Here is a 13,949-nt window from a genome sequence, read left to right on the forward strand (position 1 = left end):
AGTAAAGGTAATCACAACAGCTTGGCTAGGGGGAACCCATACCCGCGATCTCCATCACCTAGAAAAAGAGCTGCAAGCACATGGGAATACCACCACTTTCTCATTACACATCAAGAACAGGTCTAGCCATCGAGCAGTGTGGATAAAGAACTGGAGTAGTAAGTGCACTGCAAGTGCTGGACAAGCAACAGAGAGGGGCGGAGAAATTAAAAAGGACAGGAACAAACAAAATTAGTGTAGCTGGAGGCTCATCTGCACAGATCTTTGAAGGTGGCAGGACATACTGAGAGAATAGTCAGCAAAACATTTGGGATCACAGAGGTTTTCAGTACAAAAGCTAAAAAGGTATGCTGAACTTTGTTAAAACTCTGGTTAGGCCAAAACTGTGTGTCCAGTTTTGCTCATCACAATTTAGCAACAATGTGAGAGCCCTTGACAGTGAAGGGGAGATTTACGAGAACAGTCCTGAGCAAGGAATTCTAGCCAAAAGGCTAGGTCAGAGAAACTGGCGTTGTTTTCCTTGGTGCAGATGAGATTAAGGGTGATTTGACAGAAGTGTTAAGACAGGTTTAGATAAGGTAAACAAAGAAAATTTATTTCCATTAGCTGATGGTACAAGGACAAGGGGACACAGATTTAAGCTTCTAAGAGGACATGTAGAGGAACATTTTTTGATGCAGTGAAAGGTAACGACCTGGAATTCATTACCCATGAAGGTGGTGGAAGTAGAAACGATCAATAATTTCAAAAGGAAATTGGAGGTCCACAAGGGTAGAGTAATGTGACTGGCAGGTACTCAATAGGCAGATCAGTCTCCTTCTGTGCTGTAATGACAACTCCATGACTCGTAAGTTACAGAACAGCAGGAATATGATTGGTAGGTGTTTTTTTTGCTCTTTAACTAGGATCATTTGGGAGTTGGCAAAATATAATTGTTACTTAAATAAGTCAATAATTTAAAACTACATATGGTAGTTAATAAAAATAAGAGTGAACAAAGCCACAACTAATTAAATATATTAAACAAAGTCAAACAAGGGTGACAGGGCAGGTGCCCTATGCAGCCTGTTGGATTTGAAGGAGATCCAAAAGCAACCACATCTGCAGTAGGTGTCTGCAACAAGGGAACTTTGGAGTGAAACCTGTGGCTGTTATTTGGACACTTTGATCTATAAAGTAGTCACATAGACTGGGTTAAGTAATAATTTAAATCTGGTTACTAATCAGGGGCAGAGGATGTAACTGAGCATCAGGCAGGTATGCGGCCCAGGATGCAGTGATGGAGGAACCTCAGCTTTGACCTTGTCCAACAGGTACAAGGTTCTTGCAATCTGTGTCAATGAGAACAAAGACAGCAGGGAGAATGGGCAAATTACCCATGGTATCATGGCACATTTAAATGGTGCGAATAAAAAAGAATGTGGTAGGGAACAGCAAGGGATAGATTGTGTTCTTTGCAGTAGTAACTTGGAGTTCTGAAAACTGTTTTGCCTACCCGGTGCCAGGGTGAAGGATACATCCTCATAAAGGGAGGATCCAGCTGTGGTCCATGTAGGAACCAACGACAAAAGTAGAACTAGAAATTATGTTCTGTTCGGAGCATTGGAGGGACTCGGGTACGAATTAAAAAAGCAGAAGCTCAAAGATAATTTCTAAATTACTATTTAAGCCAAATGGAAATTGACATGGCTCAAACAGATCAGACAGTTGAATATGTGGCTCAAGGAATGGCACTGAGCCTCAGTACTGGGAAAGTGGGAGTTGTTCTGTTGTGATGGGTTCTAATTAAACTAGAAGGGACTGAGAATCTACTGGTAACAGTGCATCAGTGAATACGGTCAAATAAGAGAAAAGAGGCAAAAAACTCAAAAAGGTGCTTTATCTCTGAATGTGCAAAACATTCATAGTAAGATAGGCAAATTAATGGCACAAAGGAAGATAAATGCATTTGATGCAAGAGCATTAAGGTTGGAAATAAACATTTTGAAAAAACGGACAATATGGAAAAAAGTGTGGGGATGGAAGCAGAGGAGTTAGCAAGCCTAACATGAGCGTAGATAAGAAATAACAAGGGTCAGAAAATGCTGCTGAGAGTAGTTTAAAGACCCCCAAGTGGTCGTATTATTGAACAGATTGTTCACAAAGTAAGAGATTGTAACAAAGGTAATTCAATAATCATGGAGGACTTTAATCTTCATATAGATCAAACCAAATTGGCAAGAGTAATTAGGGGGATGAGTTCACTGAATGCATTTGAGACATTTTCCTAGAACAAAACGTCATGGAACCAACTGGGACAGGCTATTTTAGATCTTGTCTTGTGCAATGAGATATAGTTAATTAGTAATTTCATAACAAGGGAGCCTCTGGGGACAAATGATTTTAATATGATGAATTTCACTCAGTTTGACAGTGACACACTTAAGACTGAAATTAAAGTCTTAAACTTAAATAAAGCAGACTATGTAGGTATGAGACCCCTCATACCGACATAGCAGATTTGGAAATTAGATTAAAAAGTATGATAGATAAGCAATGGCAAACATTTAAGAAAACATTTTATCAGTTCTAACATATATACATCCCAATGAAAATTAAACTCTCCATTTGTAACTAGCCATAGAGTATAGGTGAGACATCAAGTATAGGTTAAAAGAAAAACTGGTATTGTCAAGATTAGTAAGCCGAAAGTGTGGGAGATCAGAAAAAGATGACCAAAAAATTGATAGAGGGAGAAAATCTATCTTGGGTATCAGCATATCAGTTGACCCTGTAAGCTTACCTTTGAAGTCCCGAAAGATCCCACCACAAAAACTAGGGTTGACTTATACACAGAGTATAAAAGTGAACCATAGACATGAGTGTACATGGTCGCCATTTTGAAATGTTATCAGCATCTGGCACAGAGTGGATGTGTCTTAAACTCCGGCACATCTTCGGAACACAGTTAATATTGCTTGCTTGATCCCTTGCGCTCAGTTATTAGGTACCACCAAGTAGAACATGCATTTGTGGGGTGAACAATTGAGGCTGACTATTAATGTGAGTATAGCATGTCCTGGCTGATATACCAAACATGTGCAAAAACATGATTTTTTGGGGCCTGGTCAATGTATGTCACGATTTACGGTAATGAAAGTAAACTTGCAAGAAATATAAAAACAAATGAGTAACCATGTGTTCTTAAAAAAAGGAAGAGTGTAGCAAAAGTAAACATAGTCTTTAAAAGTCAAGACAAAAAGTTGCAATGGGGAATAGGAAACAGCAGACATTTAACAAATACTTTGCAACTGTCTTCATAGTAGAAGATACAAAAACAAAAACATACCAGAGAGTAGAGAATTAAGGCTTGGATGACAGTGAGGAACCTTAAGACATTGGACCAATTAATGGGATTAAAAAGTTGACATATCCCCTGGACCTGATGGCCTACATCGTAGAGTTCTAAAAGAGGCTGCAGAGATGGAAGATCGCAATCAGTGGATCCACTAAAATTCCTTGGCTTCAGGTATATGATCAAGAGGGAGTGGAGGGGGCAGGGAACTACAAGCAAGTTAGCCTGATATTAGTCATTGGGGAAATGATGGAATCAGTCATCAAGTGGTAATAGGCAAAATCAACATGGTTTCATTAACAAAAACGTATTTTACAAATCTACCACAATACCAAATGCAATACCAAAGATGTGCGGGTTAGGTTGATTGGCCATGCTAAAAATTGTCCTTCGTGTCCTGAGATGCGTAGGTTAGAGGGATTAGTGGGTAAATATGTGGGGGTAGGGCCTGGGTGGGATTGTGGTCGGTGCAGACTCGATGGGCCGAATGGCCTCTTTCTGTACTGTAGGGTTTCTATGATCTTGAGAATATCATGATGTGGAGATGCCGGCCTTGGACTGGGGTAAGCACAGTAAGAAGTCTCACAACACCAGGTTAAAGTCCAACAGGTTTATTTGGTAGCATGAGCTTTTGGAGCACTGCTCCTTCATCAGGTGAGTGTCAAATACCCCTCAGATTAACACACACTGCACACACCTGATGAAGGAGCAGCGCTCCAAAAGCTCGTGCTACCAAATAAACCTGTTCGACTTTAATCTGGTGTTGTGAGACTTCTTACTGAGAATATCATGAGTAGAGTAGATGAGTGGGAACCAGTGAATACAGTATATTGGCGTTTTCAAAAGCCATTCAATTAGCTGCCACAGAAAAGGTTGTTGCACAAGATAAGAGCTCATTGAATTGGGGCAATCTATTAGCATGGAGAAAGGATTGGCGAAAATGACAGAATTAATGCCCAATTCGGAAAAGGCAGAGAAACTGGGTAAGGCGCATCTCAAGAGGAAACAGAATAGTAAGATTTTAGGGAGGGAAGATTTCAAGGGAAAGAGGGAGAGTAAGGAAGAGAATATCAATGTTGCATGGCTTGAAAATTGAAGGCAGTTACTGGCACAAGATAGAGAGATATGGAAAGACTACCATGAGCTAAGGACTTGCTTTCAGGCAGAGCACACATGATGGTGATGATTAATAACTTAGAAGGTGTTGTGGGGGGGGGAATGAAAGAAATGGTTACCTGGCACACAAAATGGTTACCTGGGAAGGGACATTAAACAGACACTGGCTTTTAGCACAGACAGTTACTTAAAGTTAAAACATGCAGGAACTGAAATGCTGCAGGAAGCTAGTCAGAGCTTGAGGCACTTTAAGATAAGGGCAGACCCAGAACAATAAGACTGATAATAAGATCAGCCACAAATGGGAACATAAATACATAAATGCAACAACATTAGCCACTGAATGTATAGATCGAAACCAGTCATTGATAGAGGAAATGTATCCATTCTATGAACAATGCTATGTTAACTGCCCATGTCTGTACCTGTCTGCTTGTAACGATGTGTTAACTACCGATGTCCGTAATCTGCCTACTCAACTTATAACGATGTGTTAAACGGCTAATATCCATACTACCTATTGTCTAAAAGGTATAAAAATGATCAACTGCCATTGTGTAATTGAGAAGGTAGCTGCCAAGTACTGCGGAGTACCAGTGCTTTCTCCCCAAAGATTCGTGTTCTAAATAAAACTATTATTGAACCTCCAAGTCTGACTCTGGTGGTAAATTTCCCACAACAAAGGGATCAAGTGTAATGTTTCCAAGTTTACTGATAATACAAAGCTAGATGGGAAATTAAGTAACGAGAACTAAGACTGCAAAGGGATGGATATATGTGATTGGGCAAGATGGTGGGAGATGGAGTACAATCAGGTTTTTCATTTCTGGTAGGAAGAACAGAAAAACAGAATTACTTTGAACTCATGGGAAACTATTAACTGTTTGTACTCCAAAGGATTTAGGAACCTTTGCACACAAAATCAAGTTAGCATGCAAATCCAGCAATCAATTAGGAATACAAATGGTATGTTGATCTTTGTCAGGACGTTTTGCTAAATTGTGCAGGGCTTTGGTGAGACCACTATAGGTGGAGAAAGAACAACTACAACAATGATTTGAACAGCAATAATGGCAATATTGCCTTTAAAAGGCTATTCCGGCTGAGAGTTAAGCATGCTTGGATTTTTGGGCAACTTGTAATTAAAAGCAGATGCAGGTTGTAGGGTTGCTGTGAGCCACGACCTGGTCTGGGAACTATGATCTGAAGTTTCCTGTGTGACCAAATATGGGAAGTTGTTTACTTTGGGGTAGACTTGATGGCATCAAAGTTTATGGGTTTTGTGTGGATTACGTGCAATCTGAACCAAGCATAATGGCATCGTTTACAAGTAATTTCATTGGCTGCTGGAGTCATGCAATCGGCTTCCGGTTGCACAATTGGCTGGATGCCAGAGAATCTTCTGGAAGCTGAAACATTTTTGAGGATAAAACACACATGTGCAGCCTTTGTCTCTAGCGTCAACTCTACAGATCAACCATCGCATCAAGAAATGTGCCCTGAAGAACTTCTTCAGAGAGACCATGAGGACAGATCTTACATCGGGAATGGACTTGGCCACTTCATTCTAACCGGGTAGTGGTTGTTTTCCATTAAAGAACTAAAGTTCAGTTGAAGAATTAAATTGTTGCAACTGCCTGAGTTGGTACCTAAAAAGTGTTATATAAAGGAAGACAGTAAAGAGAATAGAGAGTTGACTCCTGTTCTTGTTTGTCACATTAAACACGAATGCTTGCAGGGTATTTAAATTAGTAGTCGAACAATACCACACATGGAGTACGGTATACAGTTCCCAAGTGCCCAAGGGACAATATAATTGCCTTAGATGATTTGAGCATTTGATTAATTCTTGTGGCGAGAGGGTTTTCTTAGGAGAGATTGAGTAGAAAGGGCCTATACTATAGGAGAATGAGAGGTGATTTCACTGAAACTTAAGATTCTGAGAGGGTTTGACAGGGCAAATGCTGAGGATGCTTCTGCTGTCTAGAGAGTCTAGAACTAGGAAGCACAGTCTGAGGATAAGGGGTCGGCCACTTCAGATTTTGATAAGAATCCTCATTTGGAGGATTGCAAATCTTTGAAATTCTTTACCGTAGAAGGCTGTGAATGCTCAGTCATTAAATATATCCAAGGCTTCAAGTGATAGATTCTTGGAATCACTTTGAATCAAAAGGATATGGAGATTGGGCAGGAATATGGAGTTGAGGTCAAAGATCAGCCATAATCTTATTTCAAGGCCGAGGAGACTCAAAGGGCTGCAAGGCTATATCCCTGCTCCAATTTCCTTATGACTTGGAAATATATTGCTGTGCCTGGATTGTCGCTGGGTTAAAATCCTGGAACACCCTACCTAACAGCACCATTACCTTATCAACTGCAGCGACAACTCACCCTGTCAAGAGCTATCAGAGGGTGGAACAATAAACATTGACCCATCAGTAATGCAATACTCATATCCAAAGTGAATAGAAAATTTGGAAAATCTACTTTGCAGAGACAGCCGCTAATATTAGCTTTCAAGTGAAAAGCGGCACAGTGGTTACCACTGCTGCCCCTCAATGCCGGGGACCCGGGTTTGATTCAGCCTTGGGTAATTGTCCGTGTGCAAACTGCACATTCTCCCGCGTATGCGTGGGTTCCCTCTGGACGCTCCAGTTTCGTCCCACAGTCCAAAGGTGGGCAGATTATGTGGAGTGGCCATGGTAAATTGCCCCTTAGTGTCCCAAGACATGCAGATTAGGAGGATTAGCCATGGTACTTGTCTGTGTGTGTGTGGGGGACGGGCGGGTGGGGGGGGGGGGGGGGGGGGGGGGGAGAGCAGAGAAAGAAAGAGAGAGAGACAGAGACAGCGTGCGCCTGGGTGAGATACTCTTGTCAGAGTTGGTGCAGACATGATGGGCCAAATAGCCTCCTTCTGCACTGTATGGATTCTATAAGGAAGGAATTGAACTCAATGAAAGTAGGAAAATGTTCGCTGCATAGCAGCACATGATTTAGAAGATTAGATTTATCAGAAAGCAAGGGCAATACTCAGCTTTCAAGTCAGCGTCTGAAACTGGGAATTAACCATCCAACCCCTGTTTTTCCAACACTGTATCTTCAAGTTCCCCAGTTAATAAAAGAAATGTATCTGGCAGAGTAACTAAAGTGCAAAATCTTAACAATTAAACATATTTTTGTCCCCTCTCCTCTCAAACAGAAAGAGTCGCTGCTCTCCCTGGTAGCTTTTGATGTTGCAAAACATGGATTTCTATACAGGAAGTAGAGAATAAAAAACATATTAACAAGTCAGTAGTTAATTTCCCAGTAACAATGAATATCTTCATTCAACATGTAGAGTGAACAGATGGAGCTGCATTATTCAACGCCATAAATTCGACCCTACGGCACAAGCCCCTCTGAGTTTCTGTTGATTTATTAAGAGCCTCTTGAACATAGGACCAAAAGAAAATTATGCAAAGATGTTCTAAGTATGCTAATAGATGGTTTAGAAGTCAACCCTAGGAGTTTATTTTTGATCAGGGCATTGCTCTTCTGTTGATTGCAAGCTAGTTTAAAATTGTTCTTAAAATGAAACACTGCGAATGAATATTAATAAATGCTCAGCAGTCAGAAGCTCAGATTTTATTCACTCATAAACAAACTGAGTGCACGCAATCAGCTATTTCTTCGTGTGCTTTAAAACACGTTCTCAAGTAATGATCGCCTAAATTTAATTTTCTTCAAATTATCCCATGCTTAATAAGGTTGCAGCAGACCAGCCACAAGAGTAACTTTTACTAGGAGTTTGTTTCAAGATTATAAACTCACCAAAATAGCTCGAAACACTGTAGAGCTGATTCCTTCTGCCACCTCGTACTCTCCCTTTTCATTCGGACGCGTGAAATTGTGCTCTCTACCTGACCCAAACATCCTACAGGAACACATAACAGAGCGGTTAGTGACATGTTCATGAATTTGTTCTGGCCACTTCATGCAACTAAAGGGAAAAACGTTTCAAGTTCTGAAGCTGCAATGCCCAACCAATGTTGACTCTGAAGCTGCAATCTCACATGCAACGGTAGCATACAGGAAATTAAGCAGTGGAATTGAATCTGAAGGGCATTTTACTCTCAACTATGAAGAACTCTCAGTTGGGGGGGGGGGGGGGAGATAAAGCGCAAGGGGAGAGCAATTATTTTTCAAAAGAAAATCTAATACCCCCTTTAAACATATTCAATGTTTCCTATCAAATTTTACATATTACAATTGTGCTATTTTAGAAAAGGGTCTACTTTTATGTCATTAGGTCTACTAACCTTCTATTGTGGTGCTATTCTTGTTAAAATTTATTTTAGCAAAGAACCTTTCCCAAAAAAAAGCACATAAGGTACATTGTACCTGAACAGAATAAAATCCCATGGATTTTAAGAATAATTTGCTAGAAACAGGAGATGTAGAGGTAGCAAGGCTTACAAAGGGAATCTTAGAAAACTGGAGTTGGGCAACTAAACCTGTTAATAGTGAGCGAAGTCGGGTGACGGGGGCAAAATGCACAAAGCTAGAGCAGGAAGGGTGGATGCCACATTGGAGGTTACAGAGCTAAGAAAGGTGAAGCCTCAAGGAAATTTAAACCTAATAAGAATTTGAGTTGACGATTGTGTCCAAGGATCGTGCAGTAGTTACAAAATCAGCTGAGGGAGGGGGTGATGATAGAAGGGAGAAAAGCCCCCATATTCTATCCCATCTGCCATTCTCCTGCCCACTTACTTAACCTGTCTTTAGCTTTTTGCATCCTCCTAACAGGTACATTCAGTAAACCTGGATATATTATCCTTTGTTCCCTCATTCAAGTCATTGATATAGATAAATTGTAAATAGTTGTGTCCCAAGTATTGATTGTTGCAATCTCCCTCCAGTTACAGTCTACCACTCTGAAAATGATCCTGTTATTTCTACTTTTTTTTCCTGCTTGTTAACCAATCCTCAATCCATGTTAATTATCTCTTGTATGGCATCTTAACTGAAGCTTTTTGAAAATTTAAATACACACCTGTTTCCCCACATCTACTCTGGGTGTTAAAACTTCAACTGTAAACCGATTTGCCAAACACTTTCGTTTTCTTAAATGCTTCAGCTAATCAAATTATGATCCTCTACATCTCAAATAGATTCTGGCATTTCCCTAATATAGGTTCACTGGCCTTTTCTCTCATTACTTTCTGGAATAACAGGGATATGTTTGCTACCTTCCAATTCAAAGGAACTGTTCTAGAATCTACAGAATTGTAGAAAGTCAAAACCATTGCATCGACTATCCATAGTTACTTCTTTTAAAACACAAGATGTAGGCCATTAGGTCCAGGGGATTTGTCAAAGATAAGCTATTTTTTAAATTAATATCCTCAAATGCCTTATTCTCATTAGACCCTTAGCCTGCCACTACTTCCAGGATGTCTTTTTTGTCTCCTCTGTGTAGGTACAAAGTCATCAAATTTTAATGTCTCTGCCATTTCCTTATTCCCAATTATAACTCATGTCTCTGCCTCTAAGGGACCTCCACAATCTCTTCATTTTTACAAACTCAAGAAATTGTTACAATCTGTTTTTAGCACTGCTGCCTCACAGCGCCAGAGATCCGGGTTCGATTCCTGGCTTGGGTCACTGACTGTGTGGAGTTTGCATGTTCTCCCCATGTCTGTGTGGGTTTCCTCCAGGTGCTCCAGTTCCCTCCCACAGTCTGAAAGAAGTGCTGGTTAGGTGCATTGACCCAAACAGGCGCCGGAGTGTAGCGACTCGGGGAATTTCACAGCAACTTCACTGCAGTGTTAATGGAAGCCTTACTTGTAACTAATAAATAAACTTTTTTTTTGCCAGTTTTCTCTCGGGACACAATGGTTAGCACTGCTGCCTCACAGCGCCAGGGACCAGAGTTCAATTCCGACCATGGATCACTGTCTGTGTGGAGTTTGCACATTCTCCCCGTGTCTGCATGGGTTTCCTCCCACAGTCCAAAGATGTGCAAGTTAGGTTGATTGGCCATGCTAAATTGACCCTAGTGCCAGGGAATTAGCATGGTAAGTATGTGGGGTTACTTGGATAGGGCCTAGGGTGGGACTATTGTTGGTGCAGACTCGATGGGCCAAACGGCCTCCTTCTGCACTATAGGGATTCTATGAGATTTTCTATTTATAAATTTGAGATTGTTGAAGAGAGATACTCATCAGGACACTTCATAAGAATACCAATATAAGGGGAAAACAACAATTTATTCAGGGTGAGGAGAGTGCAGTTCCAGGGTAATCTTTGGTAGACTGGGCACTTTTAATCATAGAAACCCTACAGTGCAGGAGGCCGCCATTTGGCCCACCGTGTCTGCACCAACACAATCCCACCCTAGCCCCCATCCCCACAACCTCACAGGGTGAAAATCTGAGCAGCAGGTGAATCTGGCTGTTTCATGTTGCTGCAGTAGCAACAAGAGTATTCGCCACTAACAGGGTGCTGCAGACAAGCCAAAAAGACGTTTGCCCATCATACAAAAGGTGTAATACAGTATATATATTTCAGTGTCAGTGCGCTGCTAGGTATGTAGGCCGCACGCTCCAAAGACTGGCGGATAGTATTGAACAGCACGTCCCTTCCGCTGTTCACAATGGACAAGGTGCACACCATACACAACCAGCCCATGCTTTCAAAACCCAAAACAGTGTCCAACAATAAATGTGAATCTGCGATTGGACAACACTTTCTAAATAATCCTCAGTGTGCTAAGAATTATGCTGACAACCGATTTAAACTTGACAACTGGGCTCACAGTGCATTGCATTTGCATGCCCTGGAAGCTACATACATTAATTGGGCCCTGTTTATTGCAGACAAAAAGAACAAGTACATACATAGCACCTGTTTCAGCAATAGAGTAAACAACAGGCATTTGCTGACTTATTCCTCAGGGCAACGCTACCTGGTTTAAATTTAAAACAATGCTTCAGTTAACTGTCAGTCGCCAAGTGCATTCACCATGGCAATGCCTCCACCAATCAGCACCCTATAAATTCCCCACTTATAGTGCTATACTTGCAGGATCCTGTTGAATGGAAGGTGAAAAGCTTCAATGTCTCTTTTTTCAGCAATATTCAAATTCTGTACTAACAGCTATCTTCATACACTGTATGCTAATTCTTCTCCCTCAATTCCCAGGTTTATTCCCCTTTTTGATAGCATATTAAACCTCTCATCATATCTTTAACTTTCCCTGTTAGCTAATGGTCCCAATTTTTTTGGCAAACAAGCCTACAAGCTGTTTACAATTGCTTTTATGGGTGAAGGGGAGCAGACAGTGAAATAATGTTTAAGGTAGCGATTGACAATGGTGAAGACCTTTGCTCTATTGATTTATCCTAGATGTTAGGTTTCTCTCCCTAACAGATCTTAATATTCTGATTCAGGATTTATCCCAGCAATTAATCATAGAATTCTTATAGCAGAGAAGGATTACATTAAATCTGTCATCTGCGGCAGCTCTCTCCTGCACACTCTTCCTTTTCAGATAATAATCCAATTCCCTTTTGAATGCCTTGATTAAACCTGCCTCTGCTATACTTTCGGACAGCACATTCCAGGTCTTAACCATTTGCCGCATGCAACATTTTTCCGCATGTCTCAGTTGCTTATTTTTGCCAATTACCTTAAATCTGTGTCCTCTCATGCATGTTCCTTCCACCGGTGTGAACTTTTTTCCCTATCTACTCTATCCAGTCCCCTCATAATTTTGAAAAAAATCTCCTTTCCAAGGAAGGGAGCCCCGTGGCATGGTGGCACAGTGGTTAGCTGCCTTGCGGTGCCAGGGACCCAGGTTCAATTCCGGCCTTGGGTGACTGTGTGGAGGTTGCATGGTCCCCCTGTGGTCTGCATGGGCTTCCTCCAACAAGCCAAAGATGTGCAGGTGAGGTGGATTGGTCATGGTAAATATGTGGGGTTACAGGGATAGGGCAGGGTAGAGGGCCTGGGTAAGATACTCCGAGTCGGTGCAGAGTCAATGGCCTGACTTGCACATCTTTGGATTGTGGGAGGAAACCCACGCAGACACAGGGAGAAAATGCAAACTCCACACAGACAGTCACCCAAGGCCAGAATTGGACTCCGATCTCTAGCACTGTGAGGCAGCTGTGCTAACCACTGCCACCATGCCATGGAGCTCCTTTCCTTGGAAAGAAGATTTTTTCAAAATTCCAGTGGCTTCCTTCAGCACTGTAGGGATTTTATTAAGTGCTCAATTTATCTACATAACTTAAGATTTTCATACCTGGAACCCTGGATTCTTGTGAATCGCTAATTGTATAGGTCTACCAAAGACCCAAACACAGACATGATGAGCTAAACGGTCTCCTTCAATACAGCAAGAGTCTGTTATTCTATAAAATACAAGGTGTAAATAGGATGGGTTTCCGGTGTTTCAAGAGGGGGATCACTATAGTTTGTGACCACATTACCCCATGAAAGCAGCACATTCCAGCAATGCAATAGGTCATGGAGAGAATTAAAACGGATACAGCTTACCTGCCCAGCATTGTGTTGGGTTGTGCAGTGAAAATGGAAGGATCCACAACAAATCTGGTGTTGTCAACAATGAGCGTAACCCGTTCTGAAGTTCGGACGCTTCGAGTTCCTTCTTTTACATTCTCGTACACAAAAACCATCTCTCCTGCTGACTTGCATGTTCCGTCAGCACTGGACTGGCTACAATTTCGGCTGATGTTGCCAACACTGCTGGAGCCATTTGGGGAAATCTTTTGAAGACGAGGGCTGCTAGGCCGTGATGTGGAAGTATGATCCTTTTCTCTGTCTATAGGCAGAAATATCACAACAAAGTGAGAATAATCCACCTGTACTTGCAAACACTTTCTTCCTACCCCATGTCGCATCTAATTCACCCAAGTCCTGAAAGAAGGGCATCTTTGTTTTGGTTTTCTGGGAATATTGACTTTCCTGTGGAACTAATTCTCCATCTATTCAACCTTGTCCAAATCAGTTTCGGTGAAATGAAAAGTTTGACCCACATAACTGCACTGCCAACATCAATCAATGCAACAAACCTGGCACAGCTCCCCTCTACTTGGAGAGGGGAGAGAAGTTCAAGCTAATATTTCCATAGTACATCAAAAATATTTCAACAGGAAAAGAAATGAGGAATTAACATAGAAACATAAAAAATAGTAGTAGGCCATTCAGCCCTTCAAGCCTGCTTCAACATTCATCATGGTCAAATTATCAAGTTATGATCATTATCAAATTCAATATCCTGAGCCTGCTTTCTCCCCATATCCTTTGAACCCTTTAGTCCCAAAAGCTATAGCTAATTCCTTTCTGAAATCACACATTTTGGCCTCAACTGCTTTCTGTGGTAGTGAATTCCACACATTCACCACTCTGGGTGAAGAAATTTCTCCTCACCTCAGTCCTAAAAGGTGACGAGCAAAGGCTATTCATTGTGTTAGACAGCCAAAGCGTGCTGACA

At 41.4% G+C, this 13,949-nt stretch overlaps 1 protein-coding gene across 9 annotated transcripts in view; it reads right to left on the bottom strand.

The window, feature by feature from the left end:
- Positions 1 to 13,949, bottom strand: part of btbd10b (BTB (POZ) domain containing 10b) — a 72,234-nt gene that overhangs the window by 12,216 nt on the left and 46,069 nt on the right. For all 9 annotated transcript variants that reach the window (XM_078220885.1, XM_078220889.1, XM_078220884.1 and 6 more), the window contains 2 exons: positions 12,992 to 13,277; positions 8,261 to 8,363 (listed from right to left, as the gene is read on the bottom strand). In XM_078220885.1, the coding sequence (XP_078077011.1) occupies positions 8,261 to 8,363; positions 12,992 to 13,277 (389 nt within the window). The remainder of the gene's footprint in view (positions 1 to 8,260; positions 8,364 to 12,991; positions 13,278 to 13,949) is intronic.

Source organism: Mustelus asterias, chromosome 9 (genome assembly GCF_964213995.1).
Source record: "Mustelus asterias chromosome 9, sMusAst1.hap1.1, whole genome shotgun sequence".
Lineage (NCBI taxonomy): Eukaryota > Metazoa > Chordata > Chondrichthyes > Carcharhiniformes > Triakidae > Mustelus > Mustelus asterias.